Source organism: Malaclemys terrapin, chromosome 7 (genome assembly GCF_027887155.1).
Source record: "Malaclemys terrapin pileata isolate rMalTer1 chromosome 7, rMalTer1.hap1, whole genome shotgun sequence".
In the NCBI taxonomy this organism is placed as follows: domain Eukaryota; kingdom Metazoa; phylum Chordata; order Testudines; family Emydidae; genus Malaclemys; species Malaclemys terrapin.
Window position 1 is genome coordinate 33,229,807 of NC_071511.1, and position 24,155 is coordinate 33,253,961.

The following is a 24,155-nucleotide window of genomic DNA, read 5'->3' on the forward strand; positions in this document are numbered from 1 at the left end:
AGATAAATGTCTATCAGGGATGGTCTAGACAGTATTTGGTCCTGCCATGCGGGCAGGGGACTGGACTCGATGACCTCTCGAGGTTCCTTCCAGTCCTAGAATCTATGAATCTATGAATAAAAACAAACCAATGCTCCCAGGAGAACCTACAATAACAAACTTGTGCATGCAGCCCCAAGAGACCCTATAATAATAAATTGCTAGGGTTGTACATGTTAATTTGTTACTGTAAGGACTCATGGGGCTGCATGCGCTAGGTTGCTATTAGAGTATCCCTGGAGGGAGAGTCTTTCATAAATACTAGGACTATGTATGCTGTTTATGAGCTACCCTATAATAACAAACTAGTGCTCCTGGGAGACTCTACCATAACAAACAAGTGCATGCAGACCCTACAACAACAAAGCAGTGCCCTGGAGAAACCCTGCAATAACTGAGCCCCTTCCCGTTCCCCACTCACCGTTCCTAGCCAATCAGGCCTCCTCCGTGGTGTCTCCCCTGGGGGGCTGCCTGCCTCCCCCTCATCCATCGACAGTGACTCGCTCTTGAGCCGTGAGCGCCGCTTCTTGAGCAGGTCTGCATCACGCACGTGGGAGAAGCCCGACTTGCTGCCATGGGAGCGTGGTGGGGCCACAGGGCCCTGGCTGCCCGTGGACAGCGAGCGCTGCAGGGATCGCTCGGCCTGGTCCGGTGCCTCCCCGTTCCGTACAGACTGACGCTTCAGCCGTGGAGGGGGCACCAGCTTCTCGTCACCATTGGCTGGCACCTTCCCAGCATCCTCTGGGGCAAGAGGCTCTGCCTCTGGTTTCTTGGCCGATTGGGACATTGCACCATTGACCAATGCTTTCCCAGCATCCTTTGCGGCTTTGCTCCCTCCATCCTTTGGGGTGGGTGTCTCTGCCTCTGGACTCATGGCTGGCTTAGTTGTCGCACCATTGATTGGCACCTTCCCAGCATCCTTTGTGACAGAGGGCTCCACCTCTGATTGCACAGCTGTTTGGGATATGGCGCCATTTACAGTCACTTTCCCAGCATCCTTTGCATCACCTGTCTTGGCATCAGTCCCAGCATCCTTTGGGGCGGTGCGTTCTGTCTCCAGTTTCTTGGCCAATTCAGCTCCTCCTGTCACAATTTTATTGGCTGCTGCCTTCCCATCATCCCTTGCAGCAGGGGCAGTGCTCCCAGGCTCCTCAGGTCCCCTTGCGGCACCTTGGAAGCGCTCGGCATAGAAGCGGGCGGGGTCAATGGAGAAGGTGGGGTCCGAGTCGAACTTGCCCACCTTGTAGGTGCTCTGGCTGCTGTGGTTGGCGATCTGCACCACGTTCAGCTCCTGGCCCGTGAAGAAGGCCCGGATCTGGCACAGGTAGGTCATGACGATGAGCTTGTCGGGCACAGTCAGGAACACCATGTCGGCTGGCTCCAGCACCCGCGAGATGCCCAGGGAGGCAAAGCCGTCATAGGCCTGGGGGGAGGGGACAAACCGGGGTGTGTGACTAACCCCAATATCCAGCCCCCTCCCTGAGTTAGGGATAGGACCCAGGAGTCCTGATGCCCCATGGTCATCCCCCCAGCCCCCGTGTGCTCTGATCACCAGGCCACATGCAGCCTATACTCCCATCATGTCCCCCCTCAATCGCCTCTTTTCTAAACTAAACATACACAGCTCCTTTAGCCTTCACTTATATGGCTTGCATTCCATCCCATGGTGGGGAGTTCCTAACCCAGGGGGAGGGAGTCTCCCCAACCCAGATCTTCTCCAAGGGAGCGGAAGAGCCAGGTTCATAGGAAGAGCCAGGTAATAGTAACTGGGGATTTGATTATTAGAAATATAGATGGCTGGCTCTGTGATGACTAGGAGAACCACATTTGGCTGAATTCAAATCAACGGGGCCGGATGCTATTCGCCCCAGGGTACGGAAGGAATTAGCTGAAGAAATCTTGGTGCCACTGGCAATAATATTTGCAAACTCATGGATGACAGGAGAGGTCCTGGAAGACAGGAGAAGGGCTAACATAGAAAGGGGAAAAAGGAGGAGCTGGGGAACTACAGACCAGTCATCAATACCTGAGAGCTACTAGAGCAATGTATAAAACATTCAATTTGCGAGTACCTGGAGGATGAAGGGGTGATCACTAGCAGCCAGCAAGGATTTACCAAGAACAAATCATGCCAAACCAGCTTCATTTCCTGCTTTGACGGGGTAACTGATTTGGTGAATGTGGGGGATGTGGTAGACATAATATACCTGGACTTCAACAAGGCTTTTGACACAGTCCCACAGGACATTCTGATAGATAAGCTGTAGAAATGCGGGCTCGGCGGAACTACCATTAAGTGGATACATAATTGGGTAAACAAATGCAAACAAAGAGTAACTATGAATGGGATGATGTCGGACTGGAGGAAGGTCTCAAGTGGGGTTCCACAGATTGCTGTTCTGGGCCCGGTATAGTTTAACATCTTTATTAACGACCAGGGATGTAGGAATAGAGAGCATACTGATCAGACTTGCAGATGACAAAAAGGGGGACGGGGAGGATTGCCAATACTTTGGAGGATAGAGCTAAGACTCAGAGGGATCTTGATAAATTGGACAACTGGGATATAGAGAACAAAATGAAATTCAAAACGACAAATGTAAGGTACTACATTTAGGGAAGAAAAACCAAATGAACAAATACAGAATGGGGGATAACTGGCTTGGCAGGATCTGGGAGTTGTGGTGGATCACAACCTCAACGCAAGTCAGCAATGCGATGCTGTTGCAAAAAAAGCAAATGCAATTTTAGGCTGCATTAACAGAGGCATAGCATGCAAGTCACGGGAGGTGATAGTACCGCTCTACTCAGCACTGGTTAGGCCTCAGCTGGAGTACTGTGTCCAGTTTTGGTCACCAAAGTATAGATAGGATGTGGAGAAAGGATCCAGAGGCAATGTTCCCTCTAATTTTTGACAGGCTGTGTGCGCAAAAAATTTCTTCTGTGCAAATTTTTGTGCTTCTGTGCAAATTATTGTGCGTGCGGTGTTTCGCCATGTGCACAGTGTTTAGGATCTGTGTGTGTGTGCACACGCGCACAGCTTACAGGGAACAGTGTCCAGAGGTGAGCAACAAAGATGATCAAAGGGATGGAATGCAAGCCATACGAGTGAAGGCTGAAGGAACTGGGTATGTTTAGTTTAGAAAAGAGGAGATTGAGGTAGGCCATGATAGCGGTCTTGAAATACTTGAAAGGCTGCCCTAAAAAAGATGGAGAAAAGTTGTTCTTTCTTGCCATAGAGGGTAGGACAAGAGGCAAAGGGTTCAAACTACAGCATAGCAGATTTTAATTAAACCTCAGGAAAAACTTCCTAACTGTAAGAACAATAGGACAATGGAACAGTCACCTCCAGAGGGTGTGGAAACTCCTTCGCTGGAGGTTTTCAAAAGGAGGCTGGATAGCCGTCCGTTGTGGATGGTTTAGACACAACAAATCCTGCATCTTGGCAGGGGGTTAGACTAGATGACCTGGATTCTATGGTGAATTGGCTGCTAGGTGTGAAGGTTGCGGACCTCTTGAGACATCCAGACAGACTCATGTGCAGTGCTGGGGAAGAGCCGGTGGTCATGGTACATGTAGGTACCAATGACATAGGGAAGGATAGGAGAGAAGCCTGGGAGGCCTAATTTAGGCTGCTAGATAAGAGATTAAAGTCCAGGACCTCCAAGGTAGCATTCTCTGAAATGCTTCCAGTTCCACGCGCAGGGCCAGTTAGACAGGCAGAACTGCAGGGTCTCAATGCGTGGATGAGACAATGGTGTAGGGAGGAGGGGGTTAGGTTTATATGGAACTGGGGAACCTTTTGGGAAAGGAGGAGCCTATACAGGAAGGATGGGCTCCACCTACATCAAAATGGAACCAGACTGCAGGCATGTAAAATTGAAAAAGTGGAAGAGGAGTTTTTAAACTAAGGGCTGGGGGAAAGCTGACCAGTGTGGAGGAGCACAGGGTTCGGACAGACACATCCCTTAGGGGAGGATCTATGAATGGAGATTCTCTATGTCCTAGTACGGAGGAGAGAATAGAAGTTGATAAAGTAGAGGCAGGAACTGAAGAGAATCAGTCAAAGGAAAGAGAGTCCCTTCAGTTACATCACATGAAGGCAGGCAACTGAATATTGACAAATTGTGTAAGTGCTTGTACACAAATGCTAGAAGTCTAAACATTAAGATGAGTGAACTAAATGAGGATACTGATATAATAGGCATCACAGAAACTTGGTGGAATGATGATAATCAATGGGACACGGTAATACCAGGATACAAAATATATAGGAATGACAGAGTAGGTCGTTCTGGTGGGGGAGTGGCACTATATGTGAAAGAAAGCATAGAATCAAATATAGGGAAAATCTTAAATGCACCAAACAGTCTATCCATAGAGATTCTACGGCAAATTCCATGCTTGAATAATAAGAGAATAGCACTGGGAATATACTGACCACCTGCCCAGGAAGGTGATGGTGACTGTGAAATGCTCAGGGAGATTAGAGAGGTTACAACAACAGAAAACCCAATAATAATGGGGGATTTCAACTATCCCCATTTTGACTGGGAACATGTCACCTCAGGATGGGATGCAGAGATAAAATTTCTAGATGCCATTAATGACTGCTTCTTGGAGCAGCTAGTCCCACACTGGGAGAGGCAATTCTTGATTTAGTCCTAAGTGGTGCACATGATCTGGTGCAAGAGGTGAATATAGCTGGACAACTTGGTAATAGTGACCATAATATATTTAAATTTAACATCCTTGGAGGGGGGTGGAATACAAAAGAAACCCACCACAGTAGCATTTAATTTCAAAAGGGGAACTACACAAAAATTAGGCTAGTTAAATGGAAATTAAAAGGAACAGTCACAAGAGTGAAATGCCTGCAAGCTGCATGGAATTTTTTTCAAAACACCATAATAGGGGCTCAAACAAAATGCATATCCCAAATTTAAAAAAAAAACAAAAACAGCAAGAGAACCAAAAAATGCCACCATAGCTAAACAACAGGGTAAAAGAGGTGGTTAGAGACAAAAGACATCTTTTAAAATATGGAAGTCAAATCCTACTGAAGAAAATAGAAAGGAACATAAACTCTGGCAAGTCAAATGTACAGGTATAATTAGTCAGGCCAAAAAAAAAATTTGAAGAGCAACTAGCAAAAGACATAAAAACTAACAACAACTTTTTTAAAGTACATCAGAAGCAGGAAGTCTGGCAAACAATCAGTGAGGCCACTGGACACTCAAGGTGCTAAAGGGGCACTCAAGGCAGACGAGGCCAATGCAGAGAAGCTAAATTAATGCTTTCCATCAGGCTTCACAGCAGAGGATGTGAGGAACATGGGCTAGCCCCTCCCACCCCCAGCATTCTGGACGGGCGGCGCACAGTCCCCCCCCAGCCCCTCTGAGCGCTGGGTGGGCAGTGGGTGGAACCCCCCCACCCCTCAACACTGGGAAGTGTGCAACCCCCCCAGCCCTCAAACTCTAGGCGGGCAGGCCAGTGGAGCATGGACCCCCAGCCATGGGCAGCACACAGCCCTCCCCAGCCCCCAAACGCTGGGTGGGTGACGCATGGCCCTCCAGCCACCCTGAGCACAGGGCGGGCAGCCCCAGCGCCAGCATGCACTCCCCTCCCCCAGCGCAGCCCCAGCCACCCCAAGTCCCGACCACAGGCCAGCTGCAGCCACCCTAGCCCGACCCAGCACGCTTCCCTGAAGACGAGCAGCCTGCCTGGGCTGGGGCCAAGGGAGACGGGCAAACAGGATAGGGCCTTCCGGGTGGAGCATGGGCAGGGCCACGCCGGGCTGTTTGGGGAGGAAAATACGTGCCGCCCATGGGGAGGAAGATCATCACAGCTGAGCCATTCTTTTTAGGTGACAAATCTGAGGAACTGTCCCAGATTGAGGTGTCAATAGAGGAGGTTTATGGAACAAACTGATAAACTAAACAGTAATAAGTCATCAGGATCAGATGGTATTCACCCAAGGGTTCTGAAGGAATTCTAATATGAAATTGCAGAACTACTAACTGTGATATGTTACCTATCACTTAAATCAACTCTGTACCAGATGACTGGAGGATAGCTAATGTAACATTGATTTTTAAAAAAGGTTTCAGAAGTAATCCCAGCAATTACAGGCCAGTAAGCCTAACTCCAGAACCAGGCAAATTGGCTGAAACTATAGTAAAGAACAGAATTATCAGACACATAGATTAACATATGATGCGGAAGAGTCAACACGACTTTTGTAAAGGGAAATCATGCCTCACGAATCTACTAGAATTCTTTGAGGGGGGTCAACAAATGTGGTCAAGGGTGATCCAGTGGATATAGAGTACTTGGACTTTCAAAATGCTTTTGGCAAGATCCCCACCAAAGGCTCTTAAGCAAAATAAGCTGCCACGGGATAAGAGGGAAGGTCCTCTCATGGCTTGGTAACTGGTTAAAAAACAAAGGGTATGAATAGATGGTCAGTTTTCACAGTGGAGAGAGGTAAATAGTGGGTGTGACATTTTATACCTTGGGGGAGCATCCTGGAACCCTCATATTTCTCATTTTTATATAATCACGATCTTACATATAAAGCATGCCTTGTAAGGTATCAGGGGAAAGGTTATGATCTGCTGAAAGTCATTTCTCTATCCATATATGTGTATCATTAATGCATATGAAGTCATGAGAATTGTGTTGTATGGTGGTCACTAAAACATGCTGTAAATTGGGGAATCGGTCAGATATTAGCTCCCCAGAGGCAACAGCCAGGAAAGTAACCAAACGTCCCATCTACAACCATTGTCCAGCACGGGAGCTACAATTCAATGACTCACCTGCATGAGGCCACACCAGGGGAATTGCTCAGCCTTGCCTGGAGACTCAGCAATGACCCCAGACATGCCTGGACTTGTGATCCCCAAGCACATGGACTGAGGGAATAAAACAGAACACAGTGGCCCCAGGCTGGGCCTTTCTCCTTCACCCACCTACACTGCAAGCAACAAGGACCCTCTGAAGACTCCAACTGAGGGGACTGCCCCAGATTTCAAGTGTGAAATCTGTATACTATGAACTGCAATATCCAGTGCAGTGAAGAAAACTGCTTAATCTAGATGTTGCCCAGTCTAATAGGGTTGAGAGTTTAGACTGCGTGCTTATAGTTTATTCCTTTTGGTAACTAACTCTGACTTTTTGCCTATTACTTAATATCACTTTAAATCTATATTTTGTAGTCAATAAATCTGTTTTACTGTTTATCTTTACCAGTGAGTTTGTATGAAATGTTTGGTAGATCTGCTCAGGTTTTCAAAGGCTGGTGTATATCCACTTTCCACTGATGAAGTGGTGAACCAGTTAATAAATCTGCATTGCTCATCTTGAGCAGTGCAAGACGGTATATTCCTGGGGTACAGTGCTGGGAGCTGGGGGGATCTGGCTGGTGCCTTTCTCTGTGTGATTCGTGAGTGGCTCTGGGAGATTCATGCAATCTAGCTGGGTGTGGGGCTCCACGTGCGATTGTACTGAGTGATAACAGCGCCTGGAGAGGTTTGCTGCTGGTCATTAGCAAGGCATTGTGAGAGACAACCCAGGCTGGAGAGAGTTCAGGGGGCACAGCGCTCCCACAGTCCCAGGCTGCACCCCAGGGATCCCGTCACAATGGGGTCCCCCAAAGATCTGTTCAACATAGTCATAAATAATCTGGAAAAGGGGGTAAGCAGTGAGAGTGGCAAAGTTTGTAGACAATATAAAATTACTCAAGATAGTTAAGCCTAAAGCAGACTGCGAAGAGCTACTAACGGATCTCACAAAACTGGGTGTCCGGGCAACAAACGGGCAGATGAAATTCAATGTTGATAAATGCAAAGTAATGCACATTGGAAAACATGATCCCCACTATACATACAAAATGATGGGGTCTAAATTAGCTGTTACCATTTAAGAAAGAGATCTTGGAGTCAGTGTGGAGAGTTCTCTGAAAACATCCGCCAATGTGCAGCAGCAGTCAAAAAAGCTAACGAATGTTGGGAATCATTAGGGAAGGGATAAATAATGAGACAGAAAATAGCATAATGCCTCTATATAATTCCATAGTATGCCCACACCTTGAATACTGCATGCAGTTCTCGTCACCCCATCTCAAAAAAAAAAAAAAAAAAAAAAAAAAATTGGAAAAGGTAAAAAGAAAGGCAACAAAAATGATTAGGGGGGTGGAACAGCTTCCATATGAGGAGAGATTAAAAAGACTGGGACTGTTCAGCTTTGAACAGAGATGACTAAGGGGGATATGATAGAGGACTATAAAATCATGACTGGTGTGGACAAAGTGAAAAAGGAAGTGTTATTTACCCCTTCACATAACGGTTGGGAGGGGGTTGGGTCACCCAATGAAATCAATAGACTGCACGTTTAAAAGAAACACAAGAAAGAACTTCTTCACACAACACACAGTCATCCCGTGAAACACATTGCCAGGGGGTGCTGTGAAAGCCAAAGGTATAACTGGATTCAAAATGAATTTGATAAGCTGATGGAGGATAGGTCCCTCAAGATGGTCAGGGAGACTACCCCATTCTCTGGGTGTTCCTAAGCCTCTGCCAGCCAGGAGCTGGGACTGAACACAGGAGGACCACTTGGTAAATTGCCCTGTTCTGTTCATTCCCTGTGAAGCATCTGGCACCAGTCACTGTCAGAAGACAGGATACTGAGCTAGATGGACCATTGGGATGAGTCAGTATCACCAGTCTTATTTTCTTACAGTCTCCTTCCCCACCACCTGCCGGGGTCCCCAACTTACCAGTTTGTTATTCTCTTTGATAGCGAGAGGGTCCAGGGTCTCATAATTGCTGGAGTGGGGGCAGACAGACATGACAAAGATAGATCCTGCTTAGTGAATGGGGTCTCTTGAGTCCCCACCCCACCCCCACTTGCCTCTCTGAGACACTCCCCCCTCCATACCAAGACATGGCCTCCCCCACAACACACACGTCTCCTGATGCCCCTCAATCCTGACCTACAACCCCCTGCTATCCCAGCCCCTGGCTCCCCGCTCTGCCCCTCAGCCCCAGGACTCACATTTTCTCTGGGTGGAAGTGGTGCAGGATGGCACAGAACGCCAGCCCGTTGCGCCAGGAGGTGGTGAAGTTAGTGACCAGGACACCCCGGTAGCCAGACGTGACATTCTGGCACCATTCCAGCAGCGACTGGCTGCAGCTGACCAGGCCTGGGCTGGTTGCTGGGGGCTCCGCCTAGGAGATAAACAGGGGATGGGGTGGGATATGGGTTGGGGAGGTGCTGGATCACCCCACACCAGGCAAAGCACCCCCACACCAGTGCTGGCAGCCATACTGCCCTCTTGGCTCCCCAACTCTCCTGTCTGCATAACCCCACCACCACCACCCATCACCAGGACCTCCCCCATGATTAGAGATCCCTCACACCCACAGGCACCAAGCCACCCCATTGCCCCATGGCAGCCAGGAGTGAAGGGCTGGGGCTATATGGGACAAAGACCCAGCCAAGTCCCGGCTGTTGCACCCTCCCCTTCCCGCTGCTAGGCAAGGGTGTTCTCCTGGATGGGCTTGGCCCAGGGCTCATTGGCAGCTGGGATCCAGCCAGCCCCATGCAACACAGTGAGCAAGCCGGATGCAGGGCAGGGGTCTGTGGGCCACACTGTGAGGTGGAGGGGGTTAGTGAGGGGACCACAGGCCCTGAGGATCCATCTCCAGGTGTTATCCTCAACCCCGATTAAAGGGGAGAAGGCAGTTAGCCCACGATGAGTTTTATCCCCTCCACACACCCCAATTAAAGGCTTTATCCTTGTAGCAATGCTGTGGGTCTGTCTGTCCTTCCACAGCCCCCCGCACACACACACAGCCCCTAGGATTAGTTGAAAGCAAGGGCGGGCAGGCAGCCATGGCAGCTGGCAGGGCTGGGGGCACAAGCATTCGCTGTCCCTACCTGGGCCGCCTCCTGCCCTATGCTATCCTGGACAGCGCCGCAGGGCGGGGGAGACGGCTCCCGCCTGGACGCCTGGGTCCCCTCGTTGGATGATGGGCTGGCACTCCTCTCCCGGGCAGGGTGGGTGGGCGGGAGGCTCAGGGTGAAGCGGCACTGTGAGACGTAAGGCTCAGTGAAGGGGGACGGGGGGCCCAGGATGGGCGCATCCTGGGGGGGCATCAGTGCGAGGGCTGCAACCTGTCTGCTGCTCCTTCCTGGGGCGGTGCAGGTGGCCAGCTGGTCTGTGCAGAGCCCTGACTGCTTCTCCAGAGGGAGCCCTGTCCCACTGGCATCCTCCTTGCTGGGCAGGGAGCCCACAGCCCCACCACGCTCTCTGGAACCCGCTGCCTCCTCCGGCCCAGCCCTCTCCAGCAGGGGCTCAGGTGTGCTGGGAGTGGCACCCCCGGGCACTGTACCGTCGGCTCCCAGGCTCTCCGTGGCACCCTCCAGCTGGGCAGGAGCCTCCAGAGATGGGGCGTCTGCTACTACTGACAGCACCTCACCTCCGCACGGCCTGCCGGCCACCTCTCCCCCTGCCGCACCTCCGCACGGCCTGCTGGCCGCCTCTCCCCCTGCCAGACCTCCGGCCACCTCTCCCCCTGCTGCACCTCCGCATGGCCTGCCGGCCACCTCTCCCCCTGCCAGATCTCCGGCCACCTCTCCCCCTGCCGCATCTTCACATGGCCTGCCGGCCGCATCTCCACCTGCCTCCTCCAGCCTGCCTCTCTCCAGCCGGGCTGGGGCCTCCACAGGCAGGGTATCCGCTGTTACTGAGTGCACCGCACCGCCACCTGGCTTGCCAGCTGCCTCTCCCCCTGCCCCTTCCAGTCTGCCCCACTCTGGCCAGGCTGGGATTGCCCGCCACAGTCCATCTCCTGCTCCTGCCTTCATCACACTGCTGGGCACTTCCCCAGCACCCTGTCCCATCACGTCCTCCGACCGACACCTCCATGGCTTGGGGGGGGCCATCAGAGAGGATGCATTGCCTGCCCCCCCCTGCACAGCAGCCCCCGCAGCGTCCTTCCAAGCTGCCCTTTCTGCTCCTGGCCTCTCTGGCTGGGATGCTGCCCTAGGTCTCTCTCCTGCTGGCCTGCGCTGCTCCAGCTTGGGGGGCGTCGCTGAGGGAGCCGGGTCTGGTGCTGGGCTTGGCCAGAATCCTCGCCCAGAATCCTCCTGTGCCACCAGCTCTGTTCTGTGCCCCTCCAGCAAGGGCACAACTTCCGCTACGCTCTGAGCAGCGCCCCCACACGCTTTCCTGTCTGCCCTGCGGTTCTCCCGTTCCGCTGGCTCCTCCAGCCTGCCCCTCTCCAACTGGCCTGGGATCGCCTCCATCACCTCTCTGGTTGCCCCCCTGGCACCCTCTCCAACCACATCTTCTGACCGATACCTCCACGGCTTGGGTGGGCCCACCAGAAAGGCTGCATCTCCTCCCCGCCCCCGCACAGCAGCTCCCTCAGCATCCTTCCCGGCTGCCCCATCTGATGTCAGCCTCTCCAGATGGGACGCCCCCCTGGGACCCTCTCCTGTCGCCCTGCCCCATTCCTCTTTGAGGGGCACCACCACAGGAGCAACAGCACCCCCAATGCTTGGCCAACCAGTAGCATCTGCTGCTGTCGCTGCCTTCTCTCCCTGCCTGCCCCACGGCACCGGGGGCAGCCCCACCACAGACGACAAGGCCAGCAGCGCAGCGGCTGAGGGCACACCCGCCCCCAAGCCGCTCCTGGCCAGGCCAATGCCCTCCCCAGCAACAACGGCAGGTCCTGGTGCATCCTCATTGAGGTACATCACTACAGAGATGCCCGGAGACGCCGAACGGGCCCGCCTGTCCCTCCGGGGCCGGGGCAGTGGCTTCGGCCGGGCTGGCAGTTCTGCTGACCTAGGCCGGGCTAGCCGGGCCCTGGCAGGCACCGCTGGCACAGACAGAGAGGCTGCGGGTCGAGGGCCTTGCTCTGACTTTGCTGCTCCCAATTTGAGCTGGGAAGGAGGCGGTTTGGCACCTTCCCATCGGCGTCTCTGGATGGAGGGTACCTCGGGGGGTGGAGCTGTGGGCGTAGCGGGTTCCGGCAGGAGGGGTTTCTTATGCCGTGGGGCAGGGACAGGGCTCTCCGCCCGGGGCATCCAGATGTCACTGGGCCTGGAGGGAGGGACAAAGGGGACAAAAGGGGAGTTGGTCTCATCGTGAGGGCAGAGCTGCCTCCTGGGAGGATTTCTCATTCTCCCAACTTGACAATGAGCCCAATCTTCTTAGCATGGGAACTGAAAGGCCCAGGAACAGACACCAGGCATCCTGGCTCCCTGAACCCCTCTGCTCTAACCACCCCACCCCCCAGATCCAGGGATGGAACCAGGGAGTCCTGGTGTCCAGCCCTCCCCCCACCCAACCCACTAGACCCCACTCTCTCTACACTCCACTTGGAATATTGAAAATGTCCGCTAAACACAGGAGTTCCTCAGCACAGATGAGCAGCTTTGGGATATTCCGAGCCAGTCCATCCCCACCGTGGGGTCAGATCACAGCCAGCGCCCCCTAGAGGGGACACACCCCATTTCCCACCCCTCTGAGCCTGCCAGTCCCCCACCCTGGTGCTGGATCACAGACAGCGCCCCCTAAAGGGGACAGGCCCCGTGTCCCATTCCCTGACCCACCCCCCAAACTTCCTCCTTTGTTAATCTGCTCGGCTCAGTAGGGACAGCAGTTTCCTGTAGCGCCAGCTGCGTCCCTTCCCCCACCCCTCTGGAAGGGGCAGAGCTGGCAGCCCGGCCTGCAGCTCCCTTCCTGGGCAGGGGAAGTGCGGCTTCCTCCTTGGGTGGGAACATGCTCTCTTCCCTGAGCGGGGGAGGGGACTGGCAAACCTCTTGAAGGCAGAAGCGAAACCAGCACTGGGTGGCTGGGTTTATCCATAAGCAGCTGGGCACTAACTTTTTCCCACCACAACACCATCACCCACGCCCCCCTGCCCACTACTTCCAATCACTGGACCCCCCTCCCTCCCTCCCAGAGCCAGAACAGAACGCAGGAGTCCTGGCTCCCAGCCCCCTGCTCTAACCACTAGACCTCCACACCCCTCCCACAGCCAGGATAGAAGCCAGGGCTCCAGACTCACCTGCCCTTGGTGTCACTCCCTGATGCCGGCCGCTTCATCAAGGCTGCTGCTTTCTCCTCCTCTTCAACCCTGGGGTTGCCACCACGTCGTCCCGTCTCCTGCGAGGGGCCTGTGCCTGGCTTGTGGGCCTGATTCGGGACTTGGGCCCCCGTCTCCCCCTTAGCGCCTGGTTCCACAGCCCCTGCAGCTCCCATTGGGTTCCCACCGGCTGCCATGTTCTGCCCAGCCCTCCCGGCCTGGCCTGCACCACTTACTGGGGGGGGCCCCATCAACTCTGGGGGAGGGGAGGGTGCTGCTCCCTGTAGGACCAGCTCCAGGGCTGGGAGGGGGGTGTCCCTCAGGGGGGCATCTGGGGTGTCGGCCACTCGGACAGTTTCCTCCTTGGCAGAGCCTGCAGGAGAGGAGAGAGGATCCCAGGAGTCAGAGACTGGGGGCAATGGAAGTGGGTGACAACTAGACAGAACTTCCCCATATTCCTGCCCTGAGGGAGTTGGTGGGAAGCTCTCAGACTCCCCCACTCCTCAGGTCACTAGATCCCACTCCCTTCCCAGGGCTGGCCTAGAACTGAGGCGTCCTGACTCCCAACCCGCCCCTGTTCTAACCACTAGACCCCGTGCCCCTCCCAAACAGACCCCAGGAGTCCTGGTGCCCAGCCCAGGGCTCTTGCACCCACTGATGACTTACCTGCCTCTCGGGGTGTCCCACGGGGGGTTGCTCTCCCAGCTGCTGCCCTGCTGGTCCCGGGGGCCGAGGGATTCTCCTCTTCCTCAGCAAGAGTGTTGAGCTCTCGCGATGTGTCTGGGGGTGGGGGAGGGGGGAGTGAGGGAATGTGGAAGGCGGCAGGGAGAGAAAGAGAGAGAGATGTAGCGGTTTGCTGCCTGCTCTGCACCCCACCTGCCCCAAACCCCACTTGGCGGGATGGTCCTACCTGTGAAATAGCCCAGCAATATGGTCTGAATGAAACCTACAGTGCGGGACACAGACGGACAGCCAAAAGTGGTGGAGACAGACAGACAGGAGAGAGAGAGAGAGAGAGAATGACCAACCCCAAGACAGCACAGCTGCCCCGGGGAGTGGGGACAGAGCCGCCAGTCCCAGGGGACAGATGGGACCTCAGTCACTGCCCCCCAGCAAAGAAAAGCCTAGAGAGTGCCCCCTGCTGGAAGGCAAAGAGACACTACAAGCTACTATCAGGAGCCGCAGTAATAGTGGAGCCGAGGGAACCCCACGAAACAGCAACCAAGGCAAACCGCAATTATGAATGGACCAGGGTGGGAAAGCAGGGGGCTGTGGGACAGGACTGAGGGGCACCAGCAGAACTGTATGTGGGGGAGCCCAGGGCGGGCATAGCAGGTGGCTGCGGGTCGGGAGCGAAGGGCACCAGCAGGGCTGATGGGGAAGGGGGGGCCCCTCAGGACTGGCTGGCTGGGCCCACCTGTTGGCGCTGTGCCCTGGCTGCTCCCATCCTCTTGCCGCGCCCTCCTGGCTGCCTCGTCATCCTCGTCGCTTTCGGCGAAGTCATCCAGGTTGCCGATGTCGCTGGGTTTGACGCTCATGAGGCTGGCCAGGCTTTGCATGTCCTCGTCCCTGGGGGGAAGGCACAGTGTAAGGGGGGGGCAGCACTGTCCCACCTTACCGTGACCCCCCTCTGTGGGGCCACAGGGAGGGGGGTCACGGTAAGGTGGGACAGTGCTGCCCCATTTCCCTTTCCCCCTCCAGCCTGGCATGACCCTTGCAACCATTCACACCATCCCTCTGGAAACATGGGGCTTTCCTAAGCCAGAGGCGAGGGCAGCCCCACCCCCACCTCTGTGGCCATTACTGGCAGGGGAGGGGACTATTTAAATGATGCACCAACTGTGGCCAGGTGGCAGACATCCTACTATTAAAAACTGCCAAGGTGGCCTCTCTAAACCAGCCTCTTCCTCAACAGTGGTGCCAATGTGGCCGCCCGGAGAGACCCTCTAACCAAGATGGCTGCCCCCTGACGCCCTCCTTGCCCATGCCAAGATGGCTGCCTATGCCACCCTCTTCCCCTGCAGCCATGCCAAGATAGTCGCCCTCAGGCAGCCATCTTCCTGCACCAAGATGGCCGCCAAGAGCACCCATCCTCAGTCAAGCCTTTTGCTCTTTGCCCAGCCCTTCTTTGGGCCAAGCCCCCGCGCTGCCCCCCCTGCCGGAGCAGCATGGAGAGGGAAGTGCAAGCCAGAGCCCCTCCATGCCCACCCCCTCCCGCCAAGGGACACTGCTGTTCCCAGACAGGCCTGTTTCCATAGGCCCCACATTATTGATAGAACTCACGTGGCTTTGCCCTCACGCAGGAAGACACAGGACAGTGTGAGCTGCAGCGTGGCAGCCACCACCTTGACCGAGCGCGGCTTCAGCTTCAGCTTCAGCTCGGCCTGGGCAGGTGTGGGGCGGGCAAAGCGCTGCAGGTTAACATCGGCCGAGGCCAGCACCTTCCGCTGCCCCTTGGACTCCTGGGAAGAGGGAGTGAGTACTGTGAGCAGGGGGAGAGGGGAGAGGCCTGACTCCCAGCCTCCCTTACCATAAAACCACTAGACCCCACTCCACTCCCACAGCTGGGGAGAGAACCCAGGAGTCCTGACTCCCAGGCCCGCTCACTCTACACACTAGTCACCACTGCCATATTACAGATGGGGATGGAACCCAGGAATCCTGATTTCCACCTTTCCCTCAGCTACACTGTCCCCTGTACAGATTCTATGCTGTTAAATGGCTGCTGAGTTCCTCCTGTGACCTAGCAAGCTCTTGGTGCCAACTGGGAGAGGGCACAGAGGGGATGCCTGGGGCTACAGAGATCCTCTGGGTCTGGTACATGCACAATAATTCACCAAAGGGTGTCAGGTGAGGCCTCTACTAAAAGCCAGTAGCCCACTGGTTAGCTGTGTATCTACAATAACAATTATGTTCTTACGGCCTGGGAATTGGGGCTGGTCACCCGAAGGTGACGAACAGCAGGAGGTAAGAGATGCTTCTCCCCTGCCTGCTCCTGTGTGTGGCACGTCCTGTATGGCTCCCAGCAGATACCCTATTAGCATTACTACGCCTCAAGCTAATCAAAAGTTTGCTAAATATGCAGCCAGGGAAAGACAAGCTGCCAGGGGCATCCTCTTATGAACAGAGGGGCACAGCCAGCCTGGCTGTTACACACTGGGAGGAAGACTCTCGGGGGAGCTACTCTTCATTAGACAGGAAAGTGACTTGTTAGGTAAGTCTAGGCTCGAGAAGGCGAGTTATGAGTTTATTGTTTGTTTCCAACACCTTCACTTGCTACTTCTTGAGACTCTAATCTTTGTTAATTAAACAGACGCCTGGTTTCACTAGGTGCATGGCTGAGTGCTGTGTTACACAGAGTGGTGATCTCAGCTGGGGCGTCCTGTCCCCCTGGGAGCAGCGTATCAGCGAACACTGGGAGTGTCCAGCGGAGCAGGGGCTGGGCACTCCAGAGAGACGTTTGCAGGGCTGGCAGCTAGAGCAGGCCTGTTGCTAGCCTGCAGCGAGACAGCGTCGGCCGGGGGTTACTCATGCTGCCTGTGACTGGTGGAGTTGGGCCCCAATAGGCACAGACAAGGGTCCCTCATGCTAAGGACAGGGGGTGGTGAGGTGCCTCCTAGCCCATGCGCCCTGGGAAGTGTCACACCACCCCACACGCAGCTGCAATTGGCAGCCCTGCATGGCTTTGCGATGGAAGATCCCATGTCCTGCCTGGCCGCTGTCATCCAGCCCTGAGTTACCGCGCTCTAGTTCTCCCTGGACGTACGTTCTCAATCACAAAGGTCCATTCCTTGTCTTCATACTCCTCCACGTGGGGGTCCTGTGGGGGGGATGGGGCAAAAGATGAGAGGGGCTTTGCACTGTTTGTTGCACTGGGAGATGGGGGGAGTTATACGCAAGGGTGCCAGTGTGAGTGTGTTGTTGGGATCGTACGAAGGGAGGCCTGAGTGTGTGCCAGCCCCCCGAGATTGCACGCAGTGGTGTGTGGATGGGTGTGTGACTGCAAGTGTGAGTGCCCAATGTGCACCCACAGGTACACAGAGGAGCGGACAGGCACAGCAGTGCATGGGAGGCTGTGAGTTGGTGTGTAACCGTGAGCTTTTGTGCAAACAGAGGCCCAACCACAGAAGAGCCGCACATCTGGGTAAGAGCCGTTCGTGTGCTGGTGCAAGTGCCTGTGCCGGAGTGCGTAGGCCAGTGTAAGAACACACGTGTCAGTACAAAGGGGTGCATAAGCGTGTGTGCGCAACAGCATGCTTGTGCAAGCAGCAGCTGCCATACCCGGTACAGCGTCACCATTATATCCACGTTCTCCGGCACCATCCACACAACCATCCCCCGATACGGATTCTTGATCCCCGGCTGCCAACTGTGAGCCTGCAGAACACACACAGCCAGATCAGAGCTCACACCCAAAGGGGGAACAGCCACATGTCCCATTCCCTGCCCCCCGAGCCGGCCAATCCCCCCACCATGGGGCTGCAGCAGAGCTGGCCCCCTTACAGAGAGGACATCCTGAATCTACCCACCTTGGAGCAGACGCGTCGGTTCCTCCTGGTCCAAACCACAATCAGCTTGTCTGGCTGCCTGTAGGGCGAGACGGATGGAACGAATGAACAAATTAGGAGGGATGGGGAGGAAGACAAAATAAGTTCCCAAGGACCCTCCCCACAACCCTTCCCATTGGGATCAGGGTAGCAGGTGACCAAGGTCCCAGCCTCACCCTCTGCCCCTCACCACCTGTCCCATGGAAAAGCTTCCCCCCTCACCCCTCTGCCAGCCCCAGAACTGCCCCCCTTTGTGCAGCTCCACTGACTCTCCCCCTCATTGCCCAGGCCCTGGAAGTAGGAGTCCATTTAACCCAATATCCCCCACTTCCCAACCCCCCCAGATCTGACCAATGGCCCCCTCCACCCAGTAACCCCCCCTGGTTAGAGCAAAAGTCAGGACACCTGGGTTCTACCCCAGCTTGGGGAGGGGAGTGGGGGCCAGTGGGTTAACTCAGGAGGGGTTGAGAGCCAGGACTCCTGGGTTCTATCCCAGCTCTGGGAAGGGCGTGGGGGCTAGAGGTTGGAACACTGCTCCCAGTTTGGGCTGCCCACAGAGCAGCACATTGCAGAGCTGGGTGGGGAGAGTTTTTATCTTCCCCGCCTGGCTGCTGGGCGGGTGTGGCCCAGCCTGAACCCCCTGCTCGCCCCACACTGAGTGAGAGACACTGGGGCAGAAAGAGATAAGGATTGGAGGAAGGAGCCTGGAGAGAAAAACGCAGTGAATGCAAGGGGTATGCACCCCCTGCTGCACAGCACCACACTGGGGCATTGGGGTCAGCAGTGACTGCCAGGGGAGAGTGCCCCCCCCAGACTCCCCACCCTGCTCCCAGTCTCCCGAGTCCAGGTAGGAGCAGCCAGCCCTAGCATGGTACAAACCAGTGAGTCACTCTGTAGCCAGAGAAGCTGCGTTTGCCTGTACACGGCAGACGGGGTGTTTACTCAGGAGGCGTGGACGCCATGGTTCACGTCGCCAAGGAGTGTGGGGATCCCAGCCCAGCTCTCCCTGCAGGCCACTGTCTGGGCCAGGAGTCTGAGGCCTGTGTCATAGTCCTTAAGAGGTGCCGGGCACCCCCCTCTCTCACCCAATGCCTCTGCTTCACCCCTTGACATCAGAGCTTCTCACTCCGAGACATTTTGCTCTGTATCTTTAACAGCCACATGGGCCAGGCCCTGGGGTGGGGCTGGCTCTTGCTTGCACTCATACGCCCCAAACGCTGCAGACATTGTGGGGAATAGAGTCTAGGGGTTGGGGTGAGGGGGGGAGTTGGGCAGGCATCAGGAATCCTGGTGCTATCTGCAGCTCTGGGAGGGGAGTGGTCTGGAGGGTTACAGCAGGGGGATGGGGAGGGAGGAACTGGAAATCAGGACTCCTGGGTTCCATTCCTGGCTGTGCTACAGATCCTTTGCACAACCTTGGGTGAGTCTGTGTGTGTTCCAGTTTGCTAACTCCCTAGCAGGGATACAGACAGGGCTGCAAAGTGGTGTAATTCATTACAGGCTATAAAGGCTGGAATTCCTGGCTTGGAGGCACCAGGGAAGAGCTGAAGGCTTCTTGTTACTGCAAAGGGACGTTCTGGAAACTCTGTGTATGCAGCCCGGCCCTGGCTGACTGAGACACACTTCCAAAGCATGCTTGTATGTGAGGTTACCTCAACTCCTCTGCAGCCCCTATGCACCAGTCTGAGATGCATCCACCTGAGGGGAAGGGCACAGGGGCTGTATATCCAAGGATCACACACCCAGGGCTGAGATGCAACTGCCTCTGGGGTGGGGTGCAGGGGCTATTAAGGTGGGGTGCTGCCCAGCTGTTGGGGAGGGCACTGGCTGCCAGTGGGTTTATCACATTGTAGCACTGCCGACTGGACATGGTGTTCGACTCATCAGCTGTACAGGGAGTTTCTGGCCACAGGCCAGTGGCTGGCAGAGTGGGGGGTGTCACTGCTGCTCTAGCTGACTGTGAGCTGGTGGGGCAGGGAGGCAATGGCTGGGGGGGAATTTCTGACCAGATGGGTGGGGTTAATGGCAGCTCACCCTGTTTATTTACACAGTCCATCCCCCAGCATCACCACTTACAACATGAAAAAAAGCTGGGAACATCCTGACAGCAGGTGTATACAAGTGAACAGGGCCCAGCCTCCCCCGCATCCACCACACAGCCCCAGGGCTCTCCCCCAGTTCTGCCAGTGCCCCTCAGTCCTGACCTGCAGCCAGGGCCGGCTCCAGCATTTCTGCCGCCCCAAGCAAAAAAAAAAAAAAAAAAAAAAAGCCGTGATCGCGATCAGCAGCGGCAATTGGGAAAAAAAAAAAAAGCCACGATCGGCGGCAGCAGTTCAGCGGCAGGTCCTTCGCTCCTAGAGGGAGTGAGGGACCTGCCGCCCACGAATTGCCGCAGGTGCTGCCCCTCTCCCTTGGCCGCCCCAAGCACCTGCTTGTTAAGCTGGTGCCTGGAGCCGGCCCTGCCGCCCCTTCCTATCCCAGCCCTGGGCTCCCAGAGGGGTTGGGCTGGCCTGAAGTGCTATGGAGTCTACAGGTCAACTCCCATCTGTCTGTGTCAGTCAAGGCCTCGCTCCCCCACCCTGATGCTGTCACTGATTCCCAGGGTCCCCCCTCTCCCAGAATCTCAGCCAAGGCCCTTCACCTCCAACCCACAGACGTCACTCTGGCACCCTCCCAAGGTCAGCGGGCAGCCCCAGAGCAGCCCCATGGGCCCATCCAACCTGGCACCTTCACAACCACCCACCCAGGAGTTTCTAAACCTCCTGCTAGCCAGAATGTCTGAGCCCTGCCAGGACACCCAGGAGGCACCCCTCCCCCATCCTAGCACTGTCATCATAACATTGACCATTGTGGGGTATTCTTAGCTCTTGTAGGAGTGGAAATATAAACACACTCATCTTGTAGCAAATCCTCAGTCCCAGCTCACAGCCCCCCCACAGCTCAGCTGCAACCCAGCCCTGGCTTCCCTCACCTTCAGCTCTGCCGGTGCCCCTCACTCCCAGCCCACAGAGCCCAGCCCTGGCTTCCCCCACCTTCAGCTCTGCCGGTGCCCCTCACTCCCAGCCCACAGAGCCCAGCCCTGGCTTCCCCCACCTTCAGCTCTGCCGGTGCCCCTCGCTCCCGGCCCACAGCCCCCTGCTAGCCCAGCCCTGGCCTCCCCCACCTACTGCTCTGCCGGTGCCCCTCACTCCTGGCCCACAGCCCCACGCTATCCCAGCTCTGGGCTTCCCCTCCCAGCTGCCAAAGCTCCTCACTCTCAACCTGCAGCCCCCTGCAACTCCAGCCCTGAGCCCCTGGCCAGGTGCATTGCTCTGAGACCTGGGCCAGTTTACAAGCACCTTCCTCCCTCCTGGGCTTGTGACCAAGGGGCTAAATTTAGCTCTGTCAGGAGAGGGTCGGAGATCAGAGCATCTGTGCAGGTGCTGAGCTAAATTGGTGTCTTGCTGGGAAACCTGATACCCCCCTAACTCCTCCACAGGCCTGGATCGGGGGTAGACGGAGCCCAGGGGGCAGGGAGATACCCACCAGGCTGGGGCTTTGGGCCCCATCCAGGGATCGTGGTGGGGGAAATCCCTGGGGCATGGCAACAGGAGAGGTGGGAGAGGAAGCATGAGGGTGGGGCTGGAGAACAGGGAGGGGTCATGGGGGGAAGAGGAGGGACAATGAGGAAAGGGGAGGAGCATTTGGGAAAGGGGGAGGAGACCCTGAGGGAGAGAGATTGTGGGGAGGAACCACAGAGAGGGGGGGAAGGAGCATATGAGGGCGGGATTTTAAGGGAAGGGGAGGGGCCTGGGGGACCCAGTTGGAACACTTCTGCTCTGCAAGGGCCCCTGATCTAATCCCAAAGAGAGGCCTTTATCCTGCCCCCCCTCCCAATAAGCCCACTCTTCCTACAGTCTCTCTGCCCCCCCTCCTCTGCCCCCCTTCCCAGGCCCCTACCCCTCCCTCCTGATTCTATTTTTAGCTGCTGTCACTAAATATTTATCATTTTTCCATGAATCCCTTTTAAGGTCATTTTAGTTAAAAAAAATCCCACCAGCTCTCCCCCCTGCTGGCTCCTCCCATTTCCATGGAGATGGTCCAGAGCTTGGGAGAGGGGGATCTTTCCACTTCTAGGTTCCCCCTAAATCACAGGGGATGTCTCCAGCTCTAGCCACTCCCTAAAACAGGACATTAAGAGATTCCCCCTATCTCCATGTTCTAGAGCATGCTCTAGACTCCAACCATATCCCAATCCTAGAGGAACACCACCACCACCTGTCACTCCCCATGGTCTAGTGCACGGTCTAGATTCCTCCTGCCCCAGCCCCTCTTCCAAGCCTTGAGAGACACCCACCTTCTGCCAATCCCTGTGTTCTAGAGCATGTTCTCAATTCTTCTGCTTTGCCCCCCATCCTGGAGGGATGCCCCTACCTCCTGCTAGTCCCTGAGTCCTAGGTTCAGCTCTAGATTTCCCCTCCCACACAAGCCCTGCATGTACTGAGGGACACCTCCACAGGTGGCATGGGGCGGGGGGAAGACCTGTGGCTGGTTTGCCACCTGGGCCTGAGGGGAGCAGTCTGCATCAACCAAGTCCCACAGTGGACTGGGCCCTCAGACTTTGCCCCTGAACCACCAACTCTACAATTACCCTTCCCAGCTCCACAAGAACCAGGCCTCCTCACATCTCTGTGCAGAGGCCAGCCCCAAGGCGCCCCCCTCTGACCCAGGAGCTACTAAGGGAGCTGGGCTCAGCAGGGGGGAGATTTGGAAATGGGGAGCATTGGGGTGGAAGCAGGAACATGGGGTCAGAGTAGGAGGGAGGAGTCTCAACCACTATAAACTGGAGTGTGGGGACTGACCCCTTTCCACCCTCAATTCCCCTCCCCAAGATGCCCAAATTTCCCCACCATGACCGGGGAGGGGAGTGTCCCATCTTCCAGACCAGCCTTGACAGCTCCCCCATGACAACAATCTGGGCTCCTCTCACTCAGTCACCCCTCCCAACAGTATTTTGGGAGGCTCCCTTCCTATGGCTAAAATAGGGGAAAAAACATTTCCAGAGTGAAACAACTGACCCCCACCCTGTCCCCCATTGGGGTCTGTCAGTTAAGAAAGAGTTAATCCCCCCCACCCCCACCAGAGGTACCTGGCCCCCTCCTTAAGTCTCCTTGATTAATTAACTCATATTAATAAACAAAAATAAGAGGCTGAGAAGAGCTTCCCTCTCCCTGTGACAACCCCCCCCCCCCAAATCCTCCCCTCATCCTCACATTCCTAATCTCCCCCTTAGATATACTGGGGTACCCCGAGCCAACCTTTAACCCTTTGATATCCTGGGGTCCCCCATGCCCACCTCTCCCCCATTAGATATACTGAGGTCTCCCGTGCCCACCTCTGCCCCATAAAATATACTAGGGTCCCCCCATGCGCACCTCTGTCCCTTAGATATACTGGGGTCCCCCCATGCGCACTTCTGCCCCATTAAATACCCCGGGGTCCCCGTGCCCACCTGTGTCCCACGCAAGGCTGGCTGCGAGCCGGGCCGTGTCTGCCCCAGGGCGGGGCTGGCCCCACTCACCATTTCTTGGTGCACTCCACCATCAGCTCCTGGTAACAGGCCACGAACTGAAACTTGGAGGCGCGTTTTCCCACGCGCTGGAGTCTCTTCCACGCGGAGCTCATCGCGACTCGTAGGGGATCCCGCGGAGCAGTCCCCCGCCGAGCCGGACCAGGCGCCTCTCAGGTCACGGCTGCCCCCGCGGCCCCGGCCGATGCCCCGAGATGCCCATCGTCCCAGACCCCGAGGCTGCCGGAAAACGACACCCGAGCGGCGACGGCTTGGATGCGGGCACTGAGCCAACGGGGCTCCCCGAAAAATCACGGGTGGCTTGGCTTACCCCCCGGACACCCCGATCCCTAGGGGGGCTGGGCTCCCCCCGGACACCCCGATCTTTGAGAGGTTGGGCTCCGCCCCGACACCTGAGGGGGACTGGGCTCCCCCCAGACACCCGATCCCTGGGGGGCTCCCACCGGACACCCCGAGCTCTGGGGGGCTGGGCTCCCCCCCGACACCAGGGGGGTTCTTGTCTCTCCCCCCCCCCGGCCCGGACACCCCGATCCCGGGGGGCGCTTGGCTCTCACCCCCGGTGTCTCCCCGGTCCCGCTCTCTGCCCCCGGGCCAGACGCCGGGCAGATCAGTTCCAACTCGGTTCCCGTGTCCGAGTCCGACAGGGAGAGAAGGGAAAACTCCGGCGAATGCGAACGAGGGGCCGAGGGAGCCGTGCCAGGCTGCCAGCGCCTGTCGGCCGGCCGTGTCTGCGCTTCCTGGATCCCGCACGCCCCTCCCCGGGACTCGGGGCGCCGGGGGTGAGCGCTGGGCCGGGCTGGGCTGGGCTGGGCCGGGCTCGCCCCGCTCAGGAAGTTCGCGCTGAGACGAAACAAGAAGCAGAAGGAGGCGAAAGGAGAAGCAGAGAAAGGCGCG

The 24,155-nt window shown here is 56.1% G+C and overlaps 1 protein-coding gene across 4 annotated transcripts in view; it reads right to left on the bottom strand.

The window, feature by feature from the left end:
* EHBP1L1 (EH domain binding protein 1 like 1) overlaps positions 1-24,134 on the bottom strand; it is a 29,062-nt gene extending 4,928 nt beyond the window's left edge. Inside the window, exons 1-14 of one of the 4 annotated variants that reach the window (XM_054035939.1) lie at positions 23,816-24,134; positions 23,253-23,480; positions 17,675-17,732; positions 17,427-17,522; positions 16,912-16,965; positions 15,429-15,607; positions 14,563-14,714; positions 14,056-14,091; positions 13,812-13,925; positions 13,128-13,518; positions 9,985-12,157; positions 9,100-9,272; positions 8,822-8,870; positions 461-1,462 (exon numbers count right to left, since the gene is read on the bottom strand). In XM_054035939.1, the coding sequence (XP_053891914.1) occupies positions 461-1,462; positions 8,822-8,870; positions 9,100-9,272; positions 9,985-12,157; positions 13,128-13,518; positions 13,812-13,925; positions 14,056-14,091; positions 14,563-14,714; positions 15,429-15,607; positions 16,912-16,965; positions 17,427-17,522; positions 17,675-17,732; positions 23,253-23,356 (4,581 nt within the window). In that variant the 5' untranslated portion in view covers positions 23,357-23,480; positions 23,816-24,134. The remainder of the gene's footprint in view (positions 1-460; positions 1,463-8,821; positions 8,871-9,099; positions 9,273-9,984; positions 12,158-13,127; positions 13,519-13,811; positions 13,926-14,055; positions 14,092-14,562; positions 14,715-15,428; positions 15,608-16,911; positions 16,966-17,426; positions 17,523-17,674; positions 17,733-23,252; positions 23,481-23,815) is intronic. The other 3 variants (XM_054035941.1, XM_054035940.1, XM_054035942.1) reach the window with 3 other exon arrangements.
* Between the last annotated feature and the right edge of the window lie 21 nt (positions 24,135-24,155).